The sequence below is a fragment of the Fonsecaea pedrosoi genome (genome assembly GCF_000835455.1).
Source record: "Fonsecaea pedrosoi CBS 271.37 unplaced genomic scaffold supercont1.8, whole genome shotgun sequence".
Lineage (NCBI taxonomy): Eukaryota > Fungi > Ascomycota > Eurotiomycetes > Chaetothyriales > Herpotrichiellaceae > Fonsecaea > Fonsecaea pedrosoi.
In genome coordinates, this window is record NW_013550608.1 from 1882024 (window position 1) to 1905952 (window position 23929).

At 53.4% G+C, this 23929-nt stretch overlaps 10 protein-coding genes across 10 annotated transcripts; 6 read left to right on the forward strand and 4 right to left on the reverse strand.

Annotated features, from left to right (window-relative positions):
• Positions 1–1258: 1258 nt before the first annotated feature.
• On the forward strand, positions 1259–2329 carry Z517_11997 (uncharacterized protein; the record flags this gene model as incomplete). Its single annotated transcript, XM_013423577.1, has 1 exon — positions 1259–2329. One exon carries the CDS (start codon positions 1259–1261, stop codon positions 2327–2329), a length of 1071 nt encoding a protein of 356 aa, XP_013279031.1.
• A 476-nt stretch (positions 2330–2805) lies between these two features.
• On the forward strand, positions 2806–4392 carry Z517_11998 (uncharacterized protein; the record flags this gene model as incomplete). The annotated part of the gene is made up of 1 exon (XM_013423578.1): positions 2806–4392. One exon carries the CDS (start codon positions 2806–2808, stop codon positions 4390–4392), a length of 1587 nt encoding a protein of 528 aa, XP_013279032.1.
• A 73-nt stretch (positions 4393–4465) lies between these two features.
• Z517_11999 (uncharacterized protein) lies at positions 4466–5432 on the reverse strand (the record flags this gene model as incomplete). The annotated part of the gene is made up of 2 exons (XM_013423579.1): positions 4466–5290; positions 5388–5432. The coding sequence occupies 2 exons, from the start codon at positions 5430–5432 to the stop codon at positions 4466–4468; spliced, it is 870 nt and encodes a 289-aa protein (XP_013279033.1).
• Positions 5433–6483: 1051 nt separating this feature from the next.
• Z517_12000 (uncharacterized protein) lies at positions 6484–8254 on the forward strand (the record flags this gene model as incomplete). The annotated part of the gene is made up of 2 exons (XM_013423580.1): positions 6484–7958; positions 8017–8254. 2 exons carry the CDS (start codon positions 6484–6486, stop codon positions 8252–8254), a joined length of 1713 nt encoding a protein of 570 aa, XP_013279034.1.
• A 617-nt stretch (positions 8255–8871) lies between these two features.
• On the forward strand, positions 8872–11494 carry Z517_12001 (uncharacterized protein; the record flags this gene model as incomplete). Its single annotated transcript, XM_013423581.1, has 7 exons — positions 8872–9274; positions 9328–9826; positions 9898–10097; positions 10152–10284; positions 10338–10559; positions 10612–10776; positions 10828–11494. 7 exons carry the CDS (start codon positions 8872–8874, stop codon positions 11492–11494), a joined length of 2289 nt encoding a protein of 762 aa, XP_013279035.1.
• Positions 11495–11645: 151 nt separating this feature from the next.
• Positions 11646–12703, reverse strand: Z517_12002 (uncharacterized protein; the record flags this gene model as incomplete). The annotated part of the gene is made up of 5 exons (XM_013423582.1): positions 11646–12074; positions 12127–12208; positions 12262–12339; positions 12400–12544; positions 12595–12703. 5 exons carry the CDS (start codon positions 12701–12703, stop codon positions 11646–11648), a joined length of 843 nt encoding a protein of 280 aa, XP_013279036.1.
• A 639-nt stretch (positions 12704–13342) lies between these two features.
• Z517_12003 (uncharacterized protein) lies at positions 13343–15366 on the forward strand (the record flags this gene model as incomplete). Its single annotated transcript, XM_013423583.1, has 5 exons — positions 13343–13408; positions 13462–14242; positions 14326–14654; positions 14813–14995; positions 15205–15366. 5 exons carry the CDS (start codon positions 13343–13345, stop codon positions 15364–15366), a joined length of 1521 nt encoding a protein of 506 aa, XP_013279037.1.
• Positions 15367–16199: 833 nt separating this feature from the next.
• On the reverse strand, positions 16200–17930 carry Z517_12004 (uncharacterized protein; the record flags this gene model as incomplete). The annotated part of the gene is made up of 5 exons (XM_013423584.1): positions 16200–16231; positions 16328–16525; positions 16675–16749; positions 16849–16927; positions 17040–17930. 5 exons carry the CDS (start codon positions 17928–17930, stop codon positions 16200–16202), a joined length of 1275 nt encoding a protein of 424 aa, XP_013279038.1.
• A 1039-nt stretch (positions 17931–18969) lies between these two features.
• Z517_12005 (uncharacterized protein) lies at positions 18970–20738 on the reverse strand (the record flags this gene model as incomplete). Its single annotated transcript, XM_013423585.1, has 4 exons — positions 18970–19856; positions 19917–20350; positions 20422–20484; positions 20545–20738. 4 exons carry the CDS (start codon positions 20736–20738, stop codon positions 18970–18972), a joined length of 1578 nt encoding a protein of 525 aa, XP_013279039.1.
• Positions 20739–21743: 1005 nt separating this feature from the next.
• Positions 21744–23804, forward strand: Z517_12006 (uncharacterized protein; the record flags this gene model as incomplete). Its single annotated transcript, XM_013423586.1, has 4 exons — positions 21744–22066; positions 22134–22605; positions 22659–23014; positions 23063–23804. 4 exons carry the CDS (start codon positions 21744–21746, stop codon positions 23802–23804), a joined length of 1893 nt encoding a protein of 630 aa, XP_013279040.1.
• Positions 23805–23929: the final 125 nt, after the last annotated feature.

A 23929-nucleotide genomic window follows, 5' to 3' on the forward strand; every position in this document is an offset into this window, starting at 1 on the left:
GTGGGTTTCGATGAGATGCTGTTCGTGGTTGACCTGGAGCTCCTCGTAAACTCCTCGATGCCTTCTGATTGGAACAAGGACCAGGTCGGGTCAGGAGATTTCAACAACTCTTCAGATTAGTACAAGTGAAAACCCTTGCGAGCAGCTTGTTTGAAGGAGAGATTTTGCGGGCGGCGCTTTTCCAATTACAGGCATTAGGCAGTCCGTAGGCGCACCAAGCTTTCTTTCATTGCGGCCTGTGAGCCAACCGCATTCGTGGTCCACCACCGTAGGCTTCGCGTACAATGCCCCTTCATCTCCCACTCGCTCACCATCACCTTGAGTTCCCGGAGCACATCAATGCCCATTTGCCCGTCCCTGTTCGCTCGTTGCCTTTGGCTGTACCCATCCTCTCCACCACCACTTTGCTGGCTGGAGGGTCGAGACTGCCGGTCCAACTCAGCTGCGATTGTTTTTCGATTCCTCTCCATCCCTTCGCACTGAGCGCCCTGCAATCCTTCAAACAGCTTCATACTTACTTCAATTCAGTCTTTTCCACGTTGGATTTTGGCTTTTTGTCGAGACGTTGTCTCGTCCCACATTCTTTTGTCTCTTGTTTGGTCACCGCTCCCGGCACGGTCCAGTCACTTCCTTTCGACCACGGAATCTTCTCTTTTTTGGCACAACAAGAACTCGTGGTTGATCCACAGTCATTGGGCTCTTTATCATAATCTTTTCACTATCGCATTCTCGAACCTTGCCTCACTGCGAACTTATCAGAAGGGTTGTAAGCCGACGACGTTACGACCGCAGAGCTCTCACGAGACACGAGGAGGGGTTTGAGACGAGATTAATACACCTGAGTTCGACAGGTGTAATTGATCCGGTGACTCTACGGCTGTGAGGAGTAGACGATTGAAGCTACAAGAAGAGCGGCGCCGCGATGGCGTCGAATGGCCGTATGCACACCCAGAGACGAGGATCTGAATCCAGCTAACATTCGAGTGAAGTTTTCGAATCCTCTGCACACCACTTATTTCGTCGATGCGTCCAATGCCCCCCTGATCCTCCCAGCTGCCCGGCATGCGGCGTGGATGAGACTTGCTCTTTAAGTGCTCAGTCGTGTGACTCGTGCGCGTCTACAACCTGTGTTAAAATTGGTTCTCTGCCTGGACAATCATCACCCAAAAAGTCTACACCTGTCGGCCCAATCGTCGGCGGAGTGGTCGGAGGTGTGATCCTACTGGCAGTCATTGCCTATGTGATTTATAGGTACCGAATGCGCAAGAAACGACGCGCTCTGGCTTGGGATCCTCCAGAAAAGAGAGATCAATCCACGCTCCATCGAGCCAACCGTCAATCCACTAGGTCTGCTCACTCGATCGCCTCTACTGTCCTAACTCGAGCTTCGAATGTCATCCAGATTGCCTACATTCCAGGAGTAACTGTCCGGTCACCCCCAGACTCACCAGGATTCATTCCACCGGTTCCTTCGATCCCTGGAGGCATTGCCTCCAACTCTGCCAACGGGTCACCCCAGCTGGAGCAGCATTTCTTCATGCCGAAAGACTTGAGAGATTCTACCTGGTCCGACACTTCTTCCATCGACCCGCGAATAAGCCTTGCCCCGAGCTTGGCTCGAGCAAGCGTGGCGACGACGATTTACCGTAGTGATGCTGTTGTTCCACCTATACCAGCTCAACAGGCCTTCCGAGCGCAAGCCAACGTCGTGAGTGTTAAGTCCGGTGCGAACACTCCAGGAAACTCGTCAACCCCAAGCGCGAGAACGCCACAGATCCCCCAAGTCCCACAAATGCCCAAATTAGGAAGTAGCAACAGCTCTATCGTCGCGAGAAACGTCACTGCGCGACCTATCGAAGTCAAGAAAGCCAGCTCGGCGACCAGGGTACCTACACTGGCAAATCTGGCGAAAGAAGCCTCACGAAAGAGCAGTACGGCTACAAGCTCAAAGGAGAGCATTCCGTTCTTCGTGGATGAAAAGGAAGTGGTTCCTTCTCCCGCGACTTCAACTCCCCTGACTGTCCTCGACGAGTCTCCAATATCACCCTTGGTGATTCCCAAGCAGCCCTTCGCAGCCAACCACTCGGCGAGGTCATCGTCCGTGAGCGCTATTTTGCCTTTGGAGGGTTCTAAAGGAGGTTCGTCCCCGGGCCCAACACATCGGCATACCGGCAGTGCCACCTTGAGTGCCGCAATCGAGGACGCCATCAAACGTGCCCGGAATCCCGAACACATGAACGTGAGCAGCCCGACCCTACGGCCGGAACTGGTCAAGCATGATGCGGGACCGTTTTCAGATGCCAATGAAGTGAAGGAGAATTTGCCTTGATGTACAATAGCCTCTTTTTTCGTTTCTCCGCCATATCCGGCCCTTTGGGAAACCGGCATGTGCCACGAGGGCCTTGACGATATTTTGGGTGGTTAGATTAGGACGATCAAGAAATCGATTTTCATGGGGGAACTATGCTCTATACCATGACGCTGGAGACATCCTACTTTTCACTCCATAAATGTCGTAGATGCGTTGAATTGTACTCGGTACTCGGTATTGCCGTCTATCCGGTCTCAGTACGAATAGCAGTTCCGTGGGCCATGTATCTCGTACCACGGGGCTGGTTTCGAGGTGCTACACATCACGTTGGAAACGCGCGCTCACGTGACTTGGCTGGATATTGGTGACACGACCGCGTAGACGCGTCGCCCTCGTGTTCATTCACACGCGCTGATCTGATCTGACGAAATATTGTGACCACAAAGGTATTGTCAACCTGTGCAAAGCTTGCTTTCTTTCGACAAGTGTTCAATATGGGCATCAAAATGGAGGGCGATTCTTCACCACCACAGCAGCCGGCTTCGCAGGATGAGGACATTCACCTCCCTGACGCTCCAACTTCGTCGTCTGTGAACAAAAGTGAGGACAATGCCATGGCAAAGCCCTCCGAAGAGGGGCCCGTGGCGTTGGAAGATTTGTTTGACGATGACGACGACGATATCGCGAGTGCTTTGCAATCCTCGAGTGAAGCGAACATGCCTTCCTCTCCGCCGCAATCAGCTCCCGACTCGCTCGGCGCGGCTGTGACTACACAGCAGGAGTCATATTCAGATCCTATTATAATGAAACAGTTCTACGCTCGCCTTTTCCCCTTTCGATCCCTTTTCCAGTGGCTCAACCACTCCCCCAAGCCGGGTCCCGATTTCACGAATCGAGAGTTCGCATTGACCCTTTCGAACGACGCGTATCTGCGATACCAGTCATACCCTACTGCGGACTTGTTGCGCAAGGACATCTTGCGACACATCCCTTCCCGGTTCGAGATCGGGCCGGTTTATACTACGAATCCAAGCGAGCGGAAGACTCTAAAGAAAAGCTCCATGTTCAGACCATTGAGCAAGGAGATTGTTTTCGACATTGATTTGACGGACTATGATGACATCCGCACATGCTGTGAAAAGGCAAGTATTTGTGCAAAATGCTGGTCATTTGCCACGATGGCGATAAAAGTCGTCGATGTTGCACTGAGAGAAGACTTTGGCTTCGAACACATCATCTGGATCTATTCTGGACGTCGAGGCGTTCACGCTTGGATCAGCGACAAAGAAGCCAGAGAACTGGACGACGACAAGCGCAAAGCGATCACTGGATACTTTGAAGTGCTGAAGGGAGGTGTGCAAGGTGGTAAGAGAGTGAATCTCAAGCGGCCACTCCATCCCCACATTGCCCGAAGCCTTGAGATCTTGAAGCCATACTTCCAACAGGTCTTGATCGACCAGGAGCCCTTTCTGTCTCAGAAAGGACAAGACCGACTCCTCCAATTGCTTCCGGACAAAGCACTGAACGAAGCCCTGGTCAAAAAGTGGTCAAGCAGCCCAGATCGGCCCAGCATCAGAAAGTGGGAAGACATTGATTCTCTGGCCAAGACTGGTATCAGCAAGACCTTGGACACTAAGGCCTTGGTTGAAGCCAAACAGGACATTCTCCTAGAGTATACCTATCCGAGACTAGACGTTGAAGTCGGCAAGAAGAGGATCCATTTGCTGAAGAGCCCCTTCGTCGTGCACCCTGGCACGGGACGAGTGTGCGTACCCATCACATCCGGTGGTGACATGAGTCGCGCCGAAACCTTTGATCCGCTCTCCGTACCCAAGGTCACCGAACTGCTCAACGAAGTCGACCAATTCGGCAACAACGACGCGCCTGACGCGCAGACAAATGGATACGTCGAGGACGGCGTGACCATGAGAAAGCTAAATGACTGGGAAAAGACCAGTCTCAAGTCCTATGTCGAATTGTTTGATGGATTTGTCAAATCCCTGCTCAAGAGTGAAATGGTCCGCGTCAAAAGAGAACGAGACGAAGACGGCGTTACTGGGGCTGACGGAATGGAATTTTGAAGATCCAACTCTGTGTCGGACAGATTACCGACCAAACCGCTTTTCTCGATGACAATTTTCTTGGCTAAAGATCTCAAAGCGAGGCTTTTGCTTTCTGTATCGCCGGCGCCTCTAGCTTAAATACCCTTCTCGCATTGCCACCCATGAATTCAGCAACCACTTCGCGCCGAAAGCCTCCTTCTGCCAACAGATGCTTCTCGACGCTATTAACACAAGCGTTCCAAGTCAGCTGGGGGAAATTGGTCCCAAACATGACCTTCTTGCGTCCAGTCGTGTTGGCAAAAGTGATCAGCTCTGGGGGATAGTACTTGGGGAGATACGCGCTGGTATCGATATAGACGTTCTCATGCTTCCAAGCGACAGCTACCATTTCGGCCGTCCAAGGATATCCTATGTGACCGCATATGATTTTTAGCTGGGGGAACTTGAGGGCAATGGTGTCGATGTAGGGGATCGGGCGACCTGTTTCACTCGGACACAAAGGACCAGTATGTCCAACTTGGGTACAGAAGGGGATGTCAAGCTCGATACACTTGACAAACAGCGGCCAGTAATGAGCATCCGTGGGGGGCAGACCCCATAACCATGGCACGACGCGTAAGCCTTTGAAGCCCTCTTTCACCACGTAATGCTCGAGTTCTTTCACAGCATTTACAGGGTCCAGCAAGTCCACCGACGCGAGGCCGAAAATTCGATCAGGATAAGCTCTGGTGAACTCGGCGACTTGGTCGTTAGAGAAAACCACCTTGCCGGGCCGGCGCCACGAAGCCAGACAGATCTGTGAGACACCTGCTGAGTCCATCATGGCGACCAATTCCTGGGGTGTCGGTCGACGTCGCAGGAGGTCGGGATCGGCATGACTTTGTTGGAAGAGCCGCTGAGCTTCGGGCACACCATCCTGTAACCAGTGTCAGGAGCCTTTCGCCGTATAGGGCAAATAAAGCAATAGAAGCCGCGAAGGACTGGGCACAGATCGGATCGGGCTGGACACATACCAGGGCTATGGGATTTGCCCACACATCCACAATAGGAAAATTCATGTTTGATACCATAGCAAAGGGTCCCTCAGCCGTTGAAAAGTTCGAGAGGATAGAGATGTGTGTGTAGTATTGTTTAATGGCTTTGTATTCTGCCACTTTCCCAGTCACTATGTACTATTATGTAAATGGAGAAGAATCAGCCTCGGTAAACAGCGACGAGGCTATGAAATGTGATGCAAGGCTGACTAAGTACGAGGCAAGAGTACGCCGTACGCGCTCTCGGCGGTTTCTGCCTAAATAGGTAGGAGGCCACGAGGTGATCGTACTCGGTCTCGGCGCCACCACATTCCGATGGAGTTGATACGGATGCGTCGGAGTTGCGGAGCAAATCAGCCTCCGCAGTTCCGGATACCATGTTGGTTTGTCAGCAGGGCTGCCATGTCGGCGTTTGAACCTCGCAGCGGTGCGCGATAATACCGTTGGGGCAATTGCTGAAGATTGGACTGGACAATCCAAACCTGCATCAGATTACTCAGAAACACACAATCAGGAGGCCTGTTTCCAAGATGAGCCCCAACGTCATGGGTCTCTTTCGAACATTTCAAATGCTCGTCCTCGACTCCAGACCTCAGCATCCTCCGATAGTCTAATTCTTCCTCGCGAGCTAGGCATCCCCGGATGTGCATTTCCGATATTGTTGAACAGTATATTCTCTATTGCTGTTGTGCTTGGGACGCTTATATACACCTGTAAGGCTCCGAACCGGACCAGTCGGGTTCTCATTGACCCTTGAGGGGACATCCACCATGTCCCAAGCAATTACGCAACCTCCCAAAGTGGGCAACATGGCTCAGGTGAGGCTTCTCTAGAAATTCAGACCATTTTGGTTGGAGGGGGTCCTGACCCTGGATTGTGTCAGGCCTGCGATCTTTGCCGCTTGAAAAAGAGAAAATGTGATCTGAAGACGGCAGGTGGTAGATGCTCAGCCTGCGAGAAGTCCAAATCAGTTTGCCAGATGACACATGTCACGAAGCCGCGGGAAAAGCGGAAAAAGTTGTTGCATCTTCCTGTGGTAGGAGTTCATCGTTTCTAACAAAAGAGCAGGAGACAGATGGAGAACCTCGAGGAGCGCCTCAAGAGTCTGGAGGAACTCATCAAGATGTCGGTCGCGGCGAGGCTCCCAGAGAACGGTCACGCCGAACGAGTGGACGTTCTGACCCCGTCATCGCTACCGTCGACCACCTCCCCGACTGAACAAACCTCATACGTGGCAGATACGCTCCTGGCAGAAGTAGCAGGCAGCAGCACCCAGCAGTCACCGGGCCAGTCACTGCTGCAAGCGCTTGGCTCCACCCAACCGCGAAGGATGACAGCCGACGTTACACAATCACTTGGCGGTGAAATGGACCTTTTGGGGACTGATGTGACTCAGGCATGGAGCCCAAACTCCGACTCACAATTTGCTATGCCAGCCCCGGCTCTTGCTACGACTGATGAGGAGCTTCGGCCTCAAGTCCGTTATAATGGGGCGAAGAAATGCTCGCTGCCGCCGGTGCAAGGCGGCCTCTTCCTCCTGCAGGAATTCCTGGTGGATTTTAACGCAGCACTCCCACTCTTCGACCCCGCGGTTATCACATCCCTCTTTCAGGACTGTTACAACGGAAGAGCCAACGGCAAGCCGATCGAGTGGGTGGCACTCAAGGTCGTTCTTGGAATTGCACACCGGCTCCGTGCAATGAGTCCACTGGGGGTCCCGCAAGATACGGAGAATGCCGAAATCTATCTACAGGAATCGCTCGACACGGTGCCGGAATTACTGGTACTCCGACCCTCGTTGCTTCTGGCTCAATGTTTTCTTGGCTTAGCCGTGGTGATATCGACATCCTCACGGCCATTTCCAGCCCAAACATTTGTCTCCCTGGCCCTACGGGTTGTCCAGGATCTTCGGGTCAACGATCCCAAGGGGACCGAACCAATTAATGCGGTCGATCGAACCCAGCAAGAACGCGTTTTCTGGGTCGCCTATTTTATGGAAGTAGACATGAATATGAGGGCGGGCAGACTGCCCAACCTGCCACCGAGATTGATCAATGTTGAAATACCAAGGGACGGCGAGCCAGATGCCGCAGGGGAAATCACCGCCGCCAATGGCGAATTCAAGGTCAATATTCTCCGACTTCACGTGGAGCTTGCTTTGATCCAGGCCGAATTTGGAGAGCAACTCGCATTGCTGCATACCGCGCAGAACTCGAATCCTGCAGGCGATGCTGAGCTGCGCTCAATCAACTCGCGGCTGGAGGAGTGGCGACGTAACTGGATCTTCGAGCTTGACGCCGAGCATCTACGTGCGGCTCTGCATCGGTCGGATCTAGTCCACGTTGTCATCCTCGAGTCAACTTATTTTTCGACTACATACGCCTTCTGGGCCCGTATGTTACCGGGGCCTCGAGCAAGTAACAATGCCTTCTCAGCCCAAGGACTAATCGAGGGAATGACCAAGCAAAAGGCGCAAATTTTGCACAAAGACGCCCGGAGATTCATCAACCTGCTAAGGTTGATTCCGGGCGACGATATTGCTTGCAACTGGTGAGTTTCAGTCGACCCTTGCCAGCAAAGATGTGGACTCTGACAAAATAACTCGCAGGCTGTCACTGGAATCTATCGTCTCAGCCATGGTGGTTGTCCTTGCCCATATCATTTTCAACCCCCTCGATGAGAGTTCAGTATCAGACTTCAGCGTCTCGAGATATATGTTACAAATCCTGCATCGTTTGAGCAACATCAGCAAAGATGACGGACTGGTTGCCATTCAGAATCTTTGTGTAGATCTATATTTGAGGGCCGAGAGAGCGTTACAGGGGGACAAACCGCTGCGCGGGTGAACGGCATGCCTTCTGGGCACATTGAACGAAGTGAATGAAGATGACGATGAGCATGAGCATGAGAATGGATTGGTCTCGTTCAGCACCGTGTATATTATACTGACCATATACCCCGGGGATTGCACATTGCATTGGATGGTGGAGCCCACCCCCAAAATACCTAGGTACCTAATTCCACGGAGAAGATTTCAGAGTGGGTGTCGCTCTTCTGGCTATTCCCCCTTCAATCCTAGCTGACGGGCCCCGAGCAGCTGGTTGGTACCAAGTAAAACTGCGGACAATGGGGAGTTTGGGTGGATTCCCCGCAAAAGAATTGTCATGGATGCGCCCGCCCGCATCCAACCAACAACTAACAACCAAACTAACAATCAATTCCTCCCGCTCTTCTTCCCACCAGCATCCGAAAACCCTCTCCTCTCCGCCCTCGAGTCTCATTGTCAAGACCTCTTTCCCATACCAACCTAGTCCGACCCAGTGATAACGCTGAGAAAAACGAACTGCTCACCCCCCGATGGAGCGCTAACCTGCGCAGGACAAGACTGCAAACATCACAGATCGAATCAAATGCCGTCCAGCCGGATATCCAACCGTCTTCTTCAGCGGAGAAAAGGTGCCTGATGTCGTCCCAAACTAGCTCATCGGATCTACACCCAAAACGTCAGGGGAAGCATGTCACCACCGCCTGCCTTGGCTGTCGCAAACGCAAGATCAAGTGCGACGGTATCAGTCCGCGCTGCTCAAACTGCGTGCTCTACGCCCAGGAGTGTGTCTTCCAGCATGGCGTGGATAAACGGAAGATCGCTCCCAAGGAGAGATTACAAGCCCTGACGAGCTACTGCCATCAACTCGAGTCGCTACTCGTTACGCATGGCATCGATGTGCCGCCTCCACCGCCGCTCCATGTTCAAAACATTCCAGCGAACGGTCAGACCGCATCATCATGGCCTGTCGATGCTTCTCCACCCCAAAGCATTCCCCCGGGCATCGATCAGTCTGATTTCGGCGTCTCTGAATGGCTTGGTGAGGCTTTCCGGTGCTTGATAAATGAAATGAATGTACTAAATTAGGTCCAGGCGCGGACGGCCCCCCGGGTCAAGATGCTTTAGTCATGCCGGGAAAGCCTCTCGAGGATGGTTACTTGTATTCCGCTCCGGATGTCCCTCAGATCGAGGATTCGAATGCCGACCTCAAAACACCCGTTCCTAGTCACAGTGAAGACGTTCTGCTAGATCAACTGTCCGGCAGGATGGGCTCGTTGCAGATTGCCGAGGATGGCCAGTTGCGGTTCTACGGGGCGACGTCCAACCTACACATCCTCCATAATGGACCCTTGTCCTTGTCTCGGTCAAAATTCCGCTCGCCCTCTGAACAAGGCGCCGAATTACTCAACGGAGCGGGTGTTGGTCACCTTGTTGATGAAAGCCTTGAAGACCACCTCTTGCGACTGTACTTCACGTGGGAGGAGCCTTCGATACATGTGGTGGATGAGTCCGTGTATTGGCGCGAGCGAATGATTTGTAAAGCCACAGGTCAAGTCAGCACCTTGTACTCGGAGGTGTTGACCAACGCGATGTGGGTGGTGTCGTTAGACTGCTGCTACCCTGTGTCCTAGCAGTCATAAACTGACTGACAACCCTCTCTAGGTGTTCTGTTGGTGCGACCCTCACCACCAGGACTTACCCTCACTTGCCTGACCCGCTGTCGGACTTCTTTGCCACCAGAGCCAAATTGCTTCTGGAACTTGAAATGGACGCGCCCACGCTATCGACAGTTCAATCCCTGGCCATCCTTAGCGCCGTCGAGGCGTCTCTGACCAGGGATGCTCGTGGCTGGTTGGACAGTGGTAGGATGTGCCTCGACTACACTCAAACTGGTCCACACTGACCCGGTCACATAGGAATGGCTGTCAGACTCGCGGTTGACTTGGGTCTTCATCTTGATCCGGAACCGTACGTTCAGGCGGGCCTAATCACGCGTGAAGAGGGGATGATCCGAAAGGTGGTATGGAGTGGCGTCTTCGTTCACGACAGGTATTTGTGTCTTGTCCCTTACTGACCATGGCAGTTGAGTGACTGGTAACTAGGATGTGGAGTTTGTACGTCGGTAGGCCTGTCGCCCTGGACGACAGGCATGTAACGGTACAGTTCTCTGCGGAAGAAGCCAACCCAAGTCGCATCCAAAGGTACTGGTCCCCTTATGGTGACAGTGAGGCATTGGATTTGCCTCGGCTGCCAGACTCAATTGACGAGCTTGGGGTTTGGAACGTCAAGCTATGTGCACACATGACCGCTATCAGGGAGACGCTGTAGGATGCATCATCCTCCAGTAGCGCAGAAAGTATCGCTGACGCCAAACAGGTATCCCGATGCGAAGACTGGCCCAACGAACGCCAGGCAGCTGTATCAATTTGCGATCCAAATGCGTGATAATCTATTGGGTTGGCAAAGGAGTCTCCCGTCCAGCCTCGCCGTTAACAATCTAGACAAACGAGATCTATACCTTCCGCACGTCCTCCAACTCCAGTGAGTAGACTTGCTCATTCACCTTTGTTCTCAACGGCTGACTCGTCTTAGCATGCAATACCACAGCATCATGATCATCACATTCCGCCCGTTCTTTGCATCCGTCAAGACTCTACCGGGCCTCACTACGGCTGAAATTGCGACTGGCCGCAACCACTGCACGAATTCGGCCAACTTCATGGCAAAACTGATCCAGACCTATCGTCGCCTGTACAGTCTCAGAAGAATCAATGTTCAGGCTGTCCATCTCGTCTTTACGGCCACGTTGATCCACGTTTTCACCGCCTGCGCTGCCACGGATCCGGTTCGAAGCAACAGCGCGTGGAAGAACCTAGAGATTTGCTGTCAAGCATTGGGCGAATTGGGTCTCGCCTTCAAAAGCGCCTCAAGAGCCCTCGAGGTCATCATGGGCATCAAGAGTGATCTCCTCCGGAGGTCAAAGTCGAATGTCAAGCGACAGAATCCATGGAGTGACGTGCAAGAGCCTGGACATGTACCGGCAAAGAAACGGCGGCCCACCAATGCTGAAAGCGATTTGATGGCGACACACCAGTCACCTCAGAGCCAAGGTAGCTCTGACGTTGGCCTCAACCTGAGCGAGACCGACCCCGCGTTCAACTTTTTCGATACCTCGTACGACGACTTTTCCCTCGAGACTCTGTTTTGGAGTGGCTACTCCAACCTCGAACTGCCTCACTACCTCCCTGAAGAGCCATGAGACGACTGCTCAACCGACGTCAACCCTGTTCTCAAGCTACCTTATCACGTCCAGATTGGGCCGAATGACGAGTTGTCGCTACAGGCAGATATACACCATGGGTAATGCAGAGTAAGCTCTGGTTAGGACGAGTCTACTTTATGATCTCGTACTACACCTGACCGGCATGCACGGCGCCAGTAACAAGGATATCAGCGCCAGTCGTATACGCCGCCGCATCGCTAAGGAGATATCCAACCGCGCCCTTGAGATCAGTCCGATCGCCTATTCGTCCCATTGGCGGTGCAGATTTGAAGACTTCCAGCAACCCAGGGTTTGTAATGACCAACCCTTTTGTCATCTCGGTGGCGATATAACCAGGGGATACTGTGTTGACCCGAATTCCCAGAGGGCCAAGCTCCACTGACAACTGCAAGCAGAGAGTCCTGACCGCTCCCTTGGAGGCGCCATAAATATTCAGCCTCTGAGTTGGCAGAGCAGTCTGAGCAGTCACCGATGCTATCATCACGATACTCCCCCCAGTTTTCTGGGCTTGCATTTGTTTGGCAGCCAGTTGAGCGGCAAGCATCGTGCCCAGCACCTGAACCATAGTCAGCGGTTTCGTCCTCGAAGGTGGACGTTTTCACACGCACATTGACTTGAAGAATCTTAAGGCCTTCATCCCAAGTGGTCTCAAGGAATGGTTTATCATGGACGATACCAGCCGCAGTGACGCTGCAACCATGGTTAGCAAGGGCTCTTGCCATAAAAATACGACTCGGCCCAACCAGTTATCGATCCGCCCGAAATCCTTCACCACCGCATCGAAACTCCGCGCCATACCCTCTGGATCCGTCACGCTCGTCCTGGGAAACACACCAGTCAGCTAAATGCCGCAAGGCCCTGGCAGTAGGAGGCAACTCTACCGATAGTACTTGGCCTTGACGCCCAATTGGTTTTCGAGGTCGAGGAAGGCGTCAGATGGCTTTTCGAGGATATCAAGAACGGCGACATCGCTTCCCAGCTCGGCAGCACCTCTGGCCAGTGCTAAGCCAATGCCCCGTGCGCCTCCTACGGTTGTTCAGGGGTATGGCACGATTTAGTTTCGACTCCTCACTCACCAGTGACGACAGTGACCCTGCCCTTTAGGGACATCAGATCCTGGATGGCCCTCGTCCGGTAGGTATCTTCGCTGGAGGCTCCGGGTTTGGTTTTGTTCTCAGTCGCCATGGTGCGAGTTGTCTGGTGGATGGTGCTTCTACCGAGGACGGGTGAGTTTCGCTTCAGGGCCTGCGACGACCTCATAAGGCCGGACAGGGGTGCAGACTCGAGTCTGCGCAGAGCACGAGCTGCGATCCACTGCTGCCTGAGGTACATTTTCGATACTACCCACCCTGAACCTATAACTGTCTGGGAATGGATCTACGACTGGGGCAAAGATGCAAAGATATGGCACTTTACTCGTCAGAGAAAAAAAACAAACCAGAAACACAGAGCTGCAAGGGTCTGACTTACCTAGTCAGCCTGGTCTGGGTCACGATGGAATGGATACGCAATCGGGAAATTGCGGTCGACCCATGAAAATGCCGACTTTATCTCACGTCTTCGGATGAGAGAAAATCGACTTCCCCGGGTTTCATTTCCCGCAACGATGCGGGGGCACCATGGGGAGCGTTTTCCACACGCTCCTATCCCGAACGAATCACAGACTGCCCAGCCGTGATGATGGGGCAAACCACTTGGCACCCAACCCAAGGCGATTCAGGATGTGCCAAGTCATATCTCTCTATATAGATATCAGGAGCATAGAACGCCTTCGGACGGCATCAGCATTGTCCTCCAGTCTCTTCGTCCACCCAATCGCCCATCATGATGTTCCTCAAATCTGTCAAGGGTCGAGCCCTCTACCGGATAATGAGCTTGTGTTGCTCACTGGTAAGTATTTCGCACCCTGAAACTCGTCGACTCATGCTTAGAGAAAAAAACAGTCCTTCTGCATGTACGGCTACGATGCTGGCGTCCTCGGCGGCGTCCAGACCACAGAACCTTTCCTTGACGCCATGGGCCACCCCACGGGTACATATGTCATCCCCATGATTGCATCCTCCTACACACTGGCAGCCGCAGTATGCTCGCTAGCAGTCACCGTGCTCGGTATGCCTCTGGGACGACGAGGCTGTATCCTGGCGGGGGACGCTCTCGTCATTATCGGAGCCAGCATCCAAGCCTCTGCTTGGTCGGTGGCCCAGATCATCGTCGGCCGTGTTCTTTGCGGGTTTGGCATCGGCTTCATCTCTTGCAGCGTCCCCACCTACGTGGCCGAGATGAGTATCACATCTAAAGAACGAGGACCTGAGGTGGGCGTGCAGTGCGCCTGGTTGATCTCCGGTGTCGCCCTGGCGTACTGGGTGACACTGGGATTTACACGGATGACGAACCAGGTCTCGTGGCGATTCCCTATCGCCTTCCAAGCCTTCTTCGCCGTGGTTTCCATCATCGGCATGTTCTTCCTGCCCGACACCCCCAGATGGTACTACGCCAAAGGCCGCATCCTAGAAGGCGACAGCATTTTGATGCGGCTGCACGACCGCCCGCTGGAAGATCCCGCCGTCCAAGGCATGCGTGACGAGATCTTGGCCTCGATCAAACTCGAAGAGGAAGACGAGCATACATTCAACCTCCTGGATCTCCTTTGGGATCGAAGCGATATCCGCGCCGGTCGCCGGATCAGGATCTCCTTCTTGATCCTGTCCATCCAGCAAATGATGGGTTTGTTTTATTCCCCCCCTCTCGGCATTTCACAGTGGACTTTTATCTTTCTTCTTTGCTAACCAAAGGAATGCACAAAATAGGCATCAACCTGTCCGTCTACTACTCCACCGTCATCTTCTCCCAAGTCGGCCTATCGCCTTTCCTCGCCCAACTGCTCGCCGCGGTGATGAACACCGGCTTCGCCCTGGGGACGTACCCGCTCCCCTTCACGATCGAACGCTTCGGCCGCCGCCCCATCCTGATATGGTCGGCCGTCGTCTTGACAATCTGCATGCTCGTGTTTGTGATCATGATCGGCCTGCCACATCCGACCCTGGCGACGCAGTGGACGGCCGTGGCGTTTGTGATTATCTACAACTTCGTGTTTGGCTACGGCTGGATCGGCGTGCCGTGGTTGTACGGACCTGAGGTGAGTTTTTTTTTTTTTTTGCGGAACGTGTCACACGTCTGCTGGACCTTGACCCCCCATCTCCGCGGGAGAGAGAGAGAGAGAGAGAGAGAGGAAAAAACCCCTTTGCGAAATTGACATTTACTGACCTTGGCGCCTCGCTGGATGTTTTGTGACAGATTGCACCGCTCAAACTTCGCCACCTCGGCGGCGCGGCCGGCGCGTTCGGCGAGTGGCTGTTCAGCTTCATCACCGTCTTCGCCGGGGGGATCGCGCTCCAGAATGTCGGGTGGAAGATTTGGATCTGGATGCTCTTGTCGTGCGCGATCGCCGTGCCGTTTGTGTACTTTATGTGTCCCGAGGTATGTCTCTTATCGCTATCCCACTATCCTTTTGCGGGACATCCCACCTTGTGTGTCTGTGTCTGTGTCTTGTGTCTGCGTCTGTGTCTGTGTCTGTGTCTTGTGTCTGCTGTGTCTATTCTATTTTCCATCCACAATACAAGTCCCCCACAACAAATTTACTTTGTTTTTATCCCTTTCTGACATCGCCGGGTTATCTATCTACACAGACGACGGGCAAGACGCTCGAAGAGATCGACCTGATCTTCGCGAAACCCGAGGTGCGCGACTCGGCGCTCGCGGCGCGCACCATCCACGACCATCACCACGACACCATGGCGGTGCGGGAAAAGGAGCAGGTGATAGAGTATGAAGAGAAGGAGGGCGTTTGAAGGAAACATCATGGGACCGGGGGCAGAAACTCGGCACGACGAAAGGCGAGCCGAAAGGAATGTTTCACGGCGATGGATTTCCCCCGGTCGGTGTTCTGTGGGTGACGGGTCATGAGTTTCAATCAAGACGGGAGAGGCCTGCAAGCAAAGCAAAGGAAGACGGCAAAGGCGAATTTGAGGAAATGAGCAGTGACAAATGATAGAGAATAGACTACCGTCGTAAAGAATCGAAAGGAAAATAAAGGCACAAGGAGAGAGAGAGAGAGAGAGAGAGAGTCAATTGTTCATTTGAGGGATTGTGAAACCGTGGCGATTGAGATACCTGATACCTCACGCCTCACACCTCGTCCCTCGTACTATATACCGCCTATACCTCGGTTACCCAAGGATAGGTACCTAGCCATGCCCTACATACTTACTCTCCCTGCATATCTATTCATCTACTCGTCTTACCTCGTAGACGAGGTATAAACATATCATCCACATCGATATACCGTGTATACGCGACCACCGCTCTCTCTCGCCCCTTACTTTGTCCCACTCGACGAAAGACACAGACTCATGGAAGAGGATCGCAGAAGTGAGACTACACTCTTCCCCTGACCGTGTTGTGTGTGTGGAAATGATGATACGAACTCGGTACTTTCCTTGCAGCTCTATGTGGTAACCACTCAACGCCGCGCTCCAAAGAAGATATACAGAATGTGATGGTGAACTCTCCAACCGACTCATGCATTTGATTCCAGATTCCATTACCTCTCTTCTCCCCTGCGACTCTTTCCCGTGGTCTCGATCCCTCTTCCCCCTCTTTCACCAAGTCAAGCCAGACCAGGCTACGTGGATTTGCCGCCACTGATCCAGCCATCTGCAGCCACGAAAAAGTTAGTGAGAAAACAAAAAAGGACAAGTCCCTCGTGCAATATTTCCAACGCAGGCCCGAAAACAAGGAACAAGCACTTACGTGTACGGTTTGCCACGTCGCAGACATAATCCGGCGTGCCAACACTTGCAGGATCGCCCAGGTCGCCGCTAGCGGCGATGCTCCCCGAGTTGTATACCCGTAGGGCCTCATAGATGTCGCCGTGCTGCTGCGTCAAGCACCCCTGCAGGTGGGTGGCGCCCATTTCGAGCATGCCGACGACATCCTCTAACGTGGGTGCTGTTGTCTAAATGAAGCCAGGAGAAAGAGCACAAAGGCGCGGGATCCCGTCAGCTCGGTCATGACGATATCAGACACGGTGTGTTGCATGGGAGACGTCTCCTTCTCCCAAGGATTTCGGGACAGGTTAGGGGGCAAGAGAAGCTTACCGATGCAGCCAAACCCTGGCAACCTGAAGTTTGCATAAGTCCTCCCGTCGGCTCGTGGTCTGCGTCGTAGGTAGTCTATGCCAGCGCGCCACATGGTCAGTCAAAGTCGGACTCGGTTCCATAACCAGAGAATTCCATGGAAGAAACTTGCCTGGACGAACAAATTCCCTGTACTTTCTTGCATGATGACACATAACAGGAGATATGACTCGACGCCGGTCTTTTGGCTGACCTCCTGAATTGCCTGGTCAATCTGAAGACAAAGTCAGCAGTGAAGCCCCGAAACGCATGCCATGTCCGCCCGCAATCTTTTGAGCGATTCACCCGCTCGTAGACGGAATCATGCAGAGGCTGGTTGTACTCACCAAGGACACATATTGCTCCCCCCCATGTTGAGCGTTGGCCTGCACCATGGTGGGCTCGAATGTATGCCACAGATCCTCGTAAGAACAAATGTGAGGGTCGAATTCAGCAGCAAATGCTGATGCCGGGCCGTGCACCTCATAGTAATGCGAATCGATAGGAGCGTGACCGCCGGCCTGAGCGCCACCGCCAGCCTGAGTGCCACCACTGCCTCGAGCGCCACCGCTGCCCTGAGCTCCTTGGCCACCCTGAGGGCCACCGCCGGCCTGAGTGCCACCACTGCCCGGAGTGCCACCGCTTCCTGGAGCGCCGTAGCCGCCCTGAGTGCCACCACTGCCTGGAGCGCCACCGCTGGCCGGAGCACCGTAGCCACCCTGAGTGCCACCGCCGGCCTGAGCGCCGTATTCGTCGTCATCGCCGTAGCCAGCTTCACCGTAGCCAGCTTCACCGTAGCCACCTTCACCGTAGCCAGCTTCACCGTAGCCAGCTTCACCAGCTGCACCGCCGTAGCCACCTCCACCGCCGTATTCTTCCTCTTCGCCGTATTCTTCTTCTTCGCCGTATTCGTCCTCATCGCCGTATTCGTCCTCATCACCCTGACCATAGCCAGTACCACCAATTGGACCAGAAGCGCCAAAACCACCGAGATCAGAAGCGGAGGCGGAAGTGAGATCGATGCCGTTGGGACCGGAAGCACCGGGACCACCGCCAGGACCACCAACATCAGAAACAGAGGCAGAAGTAAGATCGATACCAGTAGGGCCGGGTGGACCAGAAGCGGCAGGACCGCCGCCAGCACCGCCAAAACCACCAGGACCACCAGGATCAGCACCAGGATCAGCAGCCATATCAACAGAAGCAGAAGGAGGAGTAGCCGTAGCCGATTGTGCCATTGTATGTCAGGACCAACAATTCACGCGCGGTTGGAGTCTGGTGAAATCGAATATCTGCTCCCTTTGTGAAGAAAACGTTTCCACGCTGCACGGGGAAATTCCATGTCATAAGGGCGAGCCCTTCTTACCTTTCTTTATATGACATCAAGCGTTATCCCTTTCCAGATACCCGTCTGAAAATAGCGTTCGATCTGGATTCGGACATGGTAATGGCAAAGTCAGGATCTGAGTATCGGCCCCCCGGCAGTATGTAACCAGATATATATATTTGGGCCAAGCCAGCTCGTAAGCGGGCGCAAGCCGCTTCCTGAGTGGGACTGGGAGATCTGCTCTGGGTGTGCGTAAGCCGGCGGAAGAGCGCTTGTAAGCAGAAACTGTTGGGCTAGTGTTTGAGTCCACTCACCACCTTGATACAGCATACGGTGCGCGCGTCCCCAGGAATGTAAAGCATGTATAGGTGTAGGGGGCCAGAGTCGAATCACAAGATCGCGGGTCATGTTGGTGTCGTACCTTACTGACCATCTATTTCTTTTAGTATATTCTAATCTTCTGGGCCTTTTTGGCGTCGGATCCGTCTGTTGTCGTTGTCTTATCATTGGCTGTACTTGTGTATCTTGTTGCTGACTGTCCTTCTGTTGACTTGCGACATAATTACTCGATACCTGTGATGGCGTGGTGACTTTAGAGTTGTCTGGGCAGTAAGACCGAACGACTCCTAGTGGTCTGGGGAGAGCATGACGAGCTGATGTATCCTAGTTTGATGTCTTGCTGCTTTTTTATGGCCTGTATTCCGGATGGTCCTCGTGCACAGCCTTGGAGGAGTAAACGGAAACATCCCACAGCCCTGGCAGGTTGAACTAGTTCCGATCTTCAGGAATAGATGGAGGCTAGGATGGTCGCACCTGTATGCTTTGATAAAAGGTATCTTGTCTTGATTCCCTCTCTTGCTTGTAGTCCATGCCCTGTCTTCCTATATATGTATCCAACTCGCAGTATATCATGTCCCACGTCTCCCCAAATCCAGTCGTGCATGCGGTGCTCATATAACATCATTGACTTCCTCAAGGTTGTACTGGCCCATTTTCCTGGGGGGCACTCGGTGCTGGAACAAATAATCAATCTCCTGGAATGTACGGCCTTTCAGCTCAGGTACGTAGAAGTAGCTCCATAAAGTGCCCAAAAGGCAGGCTCCACCAAAGACAAAGCCGACTTTACCCTTCAAATTGGCCTTGTCTGGGTTGACCATGTAAGGGACCACAATGTTCATCACCGTGCCAAACACAGCTTGACATGCGGTGGCTAGACCGACCGTCTTCGCTCGAAGTGAGGGAGTGGAGACCTCACCGAGCAGGGCAAACGCAATGCAGCCGATTGTGATCTGGTAGATAAGAGCATAGACAACTGTGCAGGATGCCTGGACCCAGCGAGCAGCCGAAGTGTGGACGACGTCGAGAATGCCCATTAACATGAGGACAACAGTCATACCAATCATACCCCAGACGAACAACTTTCTCCGACCCAGAGTGTTGATGGCGGCCCAAGAGATCATGACGCCAACCACACCACAGGCCGTGACGCCAACGCCGAGGTCGAAAGCGTCCTTGGTCTGGATACCCGCAAGCTCGAAGAAGTAGGTCGAGAATCCCAACACAAAGACAATACCGGAGAGGTGCTGGCAAGCAAAGGCACCCACTGAGATGGTGGTGCGCACGAGGTTGGTGCCACGGAAGCATTGATCCCATCTTGCAGACTTGGTCAACTCGGCGTCCTCCTCGACGGTGCGAATAATCATGGCCAGCTTCGGTGCGACGTCGACATCTTTGCCGTGCAGACGTTCCAGCGCATGGCGAGCATCGTCTATGCGACCACGGCGAACGTAGTACCACGGAGACTCGGGAGCAAATGGGAGTCCGACGAGAAGAATGGCTGGATAGACCTGTCAGACGTGGGACGTTTGCGGCAAGGCAGGGGGGTGAGTAATCTTACCAACAAATAGCCATTGAATGGCAAAAGGCCCTCGAAAAGCCCAGCGATCAGGCCTGTCACCAAATCCTTTGATAACGGCATTGGACAGGAGCTGGCCAATGACAATGGCAAAGTTGATGCCACCGGTGATTATACCACGAAGAACGACCGGCGCCACCTCAGAGCAGTAGAGGGGACCGATGGTAAGATAGAACCCAAGGCCAATCCCAAGGATCAACTTGCCGATGAGGAAAGCTGGTCGGGTGCTCGAGAAGACCTCGCCGAATATCCCCCCAGTGACAAATAGCAGCCCTACGAGGAGAGAGTAACGACGGCCGATGCGGTCGGAGATCCACGAGCACATGAAGCCACCAAAAAATTGACCGACGCTGGAGATGCTGTTGAAACCGCTCTGCCAGCTAGCAGGGATCACAGGGTCCCCTTTGTAGATGTAGCTGTCCCAAAAGTTAACCTGTGCATGGATCACAAGAACAAACGTTCTCTCGGCGGGCCACTGCAGGCTTACCCGAATGTATACCGAAACTGGGGCACTGAGATCATGGCACCATTGACCTGTGCATCGAATCCCCTGGTCAAAAGTCGGTCAGTCCTTGGACGAGTAGCCACTTGAGGTGCCAATGTCACTTACCAGCCAATGCAACTGAAGGCAAAAAACACGCACCAGAAGACAACGGTCCTGTGCTTCGAAAGTGCCTCCCAAGCTGAGAGATTGTGTTCTTCTTCAGCGGCGGCTCGAGCTTGTTCAACCTTTGGAGGGACATGTTCAACGATCGAATCGATAGCCTTGCCATCGTGATGGTCGTCGATATTGAGTTTCTCCATGTTTGGGGACTTTTGAGGTTCGCCCTGTTGTCAATGAGGATGGTGATGGGTGAGTCCCGAGAGAGGTTGCCACCTTATCGCAGAATGTCCGACCTCAATGGCAGAGGGGACCGTGGGCTTTATGTATTGTCTCCATGCTTTGTGAGATGCAGGTTTGGATCACGATGCATGTTCTGGAAGTCCTATCCAACCCCAGATTCATCCTTCAAGCATTCCCGTGCGCCGTTGAGGTCGATTTCGTGCATCCCGGGATTCCGCAGATGTTCTCATGGGACAAAAGCTGCCTGCGGAGGGGGAGGCTGGCACCGGATTTTGGGTAGCATCGAAGGAGGCGACGGGCATGGCATGATGGTGATGGCTCTACCCCGCTGGACCCGAAGATGATCCTTGTGGCATGACTCGACCCGTTGGTTGAGACGAATGACAGCTCAGAGGGGTAAAGTGGTGTTGCAATCACACACACCCACACAAGCCAGGGTCTGGGGTAGCGGTTGATACTGTGTGCAAAGTCGACTTGCTTATTGATTGCGCCTTTTCATATGCATTGTGACAGACGTCGTATTATTTCCTCATGCGGTGAGGCAAAAGGGTTTTCGGCTGGTCAAAGCGAAAGTCAGAGCGCAGCTACGGGCTTCTAGAAGGGCTGGGCGCAGTTACAAACATGGCTCTTTCCGAGTCTCCCAACCTTCCCAAGGTCTTGGTTAATGGGTTGGCCTATCACCTATCAAAGCCTATTTAGGTCTCCCCCATCGTCCGGCTTGGGTATCCCTGGTGGGTAACTTAGGCATTGCTAGGGCTCGTAGGGGCTTTTCATCTCCCCGCAACGAAATCAGTCCAGCTCAAGCTGCTTCTCCTCCAGTACTCCGCTGACTGGTCTTTATCACTCCCCGGCATTCCGCTCTTCCAACTTCTCATCCCTCCCTCTCCAGAAACCAGTATCACTTCCCCAGATCTTCAAACCCCAGTTGTCCCGGTGGAGTAGAAAGCTCACTCCTGATATCGGCAATGCAAATGGAAAGCTCGCTCCGCAACATTCTCCATTCCAACGAGCCTGCTTATGATTCCTCGTCTCTCCATACTGGCCATTTGCCGGCAACCATCCAGCAACATGGCTCTTTCATCGGCACAATGGAGGCTGAAAACGTCCTGAACGACTCGCGGAAGCGTCCTGCCACGCGGATAAAGTCCTCGTATCCGCGAAAGAGAGCCATCCAAGCCTGTCAGAAGTGCAGGGTTCGTCGAACAAAATGCAATAATGCTCGTCCAACCTGTTCCTCCTGCCTGTCGATCGGCGCCGAGTGCACATATAGCGAAGGAGACCATTCTACGTATGTCTGTGTGGCGGCACATCTTCGGACGTGCTACCTGGTAACGACCCTCTTCTGACCGTGGCAGCTTCGATTCCGCGAGCCTGGCAATTTTGGACAAGTTGAACACCATCGAGGAGCTTTTGAGGTCGCCCAGTGCCCGGACTCAGATCGCCCCAGCAGCCCCCAGTAACGCAGCTGACAGCCCCAGTCGTGGAGTCCTGTCTCGGCTAAAGTCGCTGAATTCACCCAGTCTCGAAAGATCCAAGGATGCCGCCCCCTGTCACATGAACATCGAAGGAGTCTTATCGTGGTCAGTCTTTGATGATGTTAGTCCCAACCTGGACCTGAAAGGCCTCCTCAATTCCAGCCATGGCGCCTTACAGAACCTGTCAATCGTACCGGAATTTGACGAGCATGTCGCTGAAGAGGAGCTGGTGGCAAGGTTCATGAGCAATGTCTTCATTTACAATCCGGTCTTGGAGGAAGCCAAAATTCACCGGTATATGCGTGATGCCCGCTTCAACGGCATCGGATGGGACGCACAGTCGTGCCTACTGGTGAGATGGCATCTTTCACAATCTTCTCGCCGAGGTCGCTGACTGTCGTGTAGCTCCTGATATATGCTCACGGCTCGATTGTTGGGCCATTTGATGGTGGACAACAGCAAGATGCCTCGTCATTTCGCTCGTCCCCGCAGTTCAAGCAGTCTGAGTCGTACTTCTCTGCAGCCCAGAAAAGGATGGGCCATCTCCTCTGCCGGACAGGTGTGTTGGAAGCGCAATGTTTCTTTCTGGCAGGGGTATATTTGATGGCAACACTTCGGCCAATGGAGGCGTGGAAGATGTTTGTCCAGGCTCTCGCCTGCTGTCAAGCCTTCTACACTGAGAAGGAGTCGCCCGAAGCCGACAGGGAGGGGGAACAGCGTTTGCGGGAAAGCATCTACTGGACCTGCTTCAAATCAGAACTGTAAGAGGAAACTTTGAGACTGCAAGTATAATACTGAACCCTGGCCAGTGAACTCCGTCTCGAATTGAATGTTTCCGAGACGTCGATTTGGGATCTCACCTATCCGGCCTTTTTTCCTTCTCCGCCCGAGGGTCTTCGATCCCAACGAGAAATAGTGTGGTATTTCTATCTTGCTGAAATCGCCCTTCGACGACTAGGCAACAGAATCCTCAATTTCATCTACGACAGCAAAGCCACGAGTTCCCTGTCCAATGCAGCCGAATCCACCATTGGATTTGAACAACAAGCCGCAGACTGGATCCGATCGCTCCCGCAGGCGCTTGACCTCGACGCACCATCAGTGGGCGAGGAGAGCGACCTGCATGACTCGCTGAAGTTTATACTGAAAGGCCACCTCCTCGACTGCTACGAGATGATGTATTGGCCCTTCATCGTCGCGGCGATCAACTATGACACTCCCGAAAGAACCCCGACCATCTCGACCGAGTCGCTCGACTCGTTTGTGCACAAAGCGCTGGCCGTGAGCGTGGAAAGAATTGAAAAGAACGAACAGGGGTTTTTCTACCGCCATCATGGGACCTGGCTGATGCTCCGGTCTTGCACGAGGAGTGCCCTCGTTCTTCTCGGCGCGGCCAGACTCGAGAAACTAACACTATTAATGCCGGATCGCTGGCGAGAGGCGGTGGGCAAAGTAATCGAGATGCTGAATTTCTGGCGGCGAGAAAGCAGAGACGTGGAAGACCGGTTGCGACTCGTCGAGACGTTGCTAGCCGGTCTGACGTTCAGTTGACGCGCGTGTTTTCTGTGAGCGGAATAGGTGCGATAGTCCTTGCCTTTTTTCATGATACCATCATATGTCTGGGCGCTATTTACATCCATTACCGGCATTTCACGAGGTTATAACAAAAACATTGC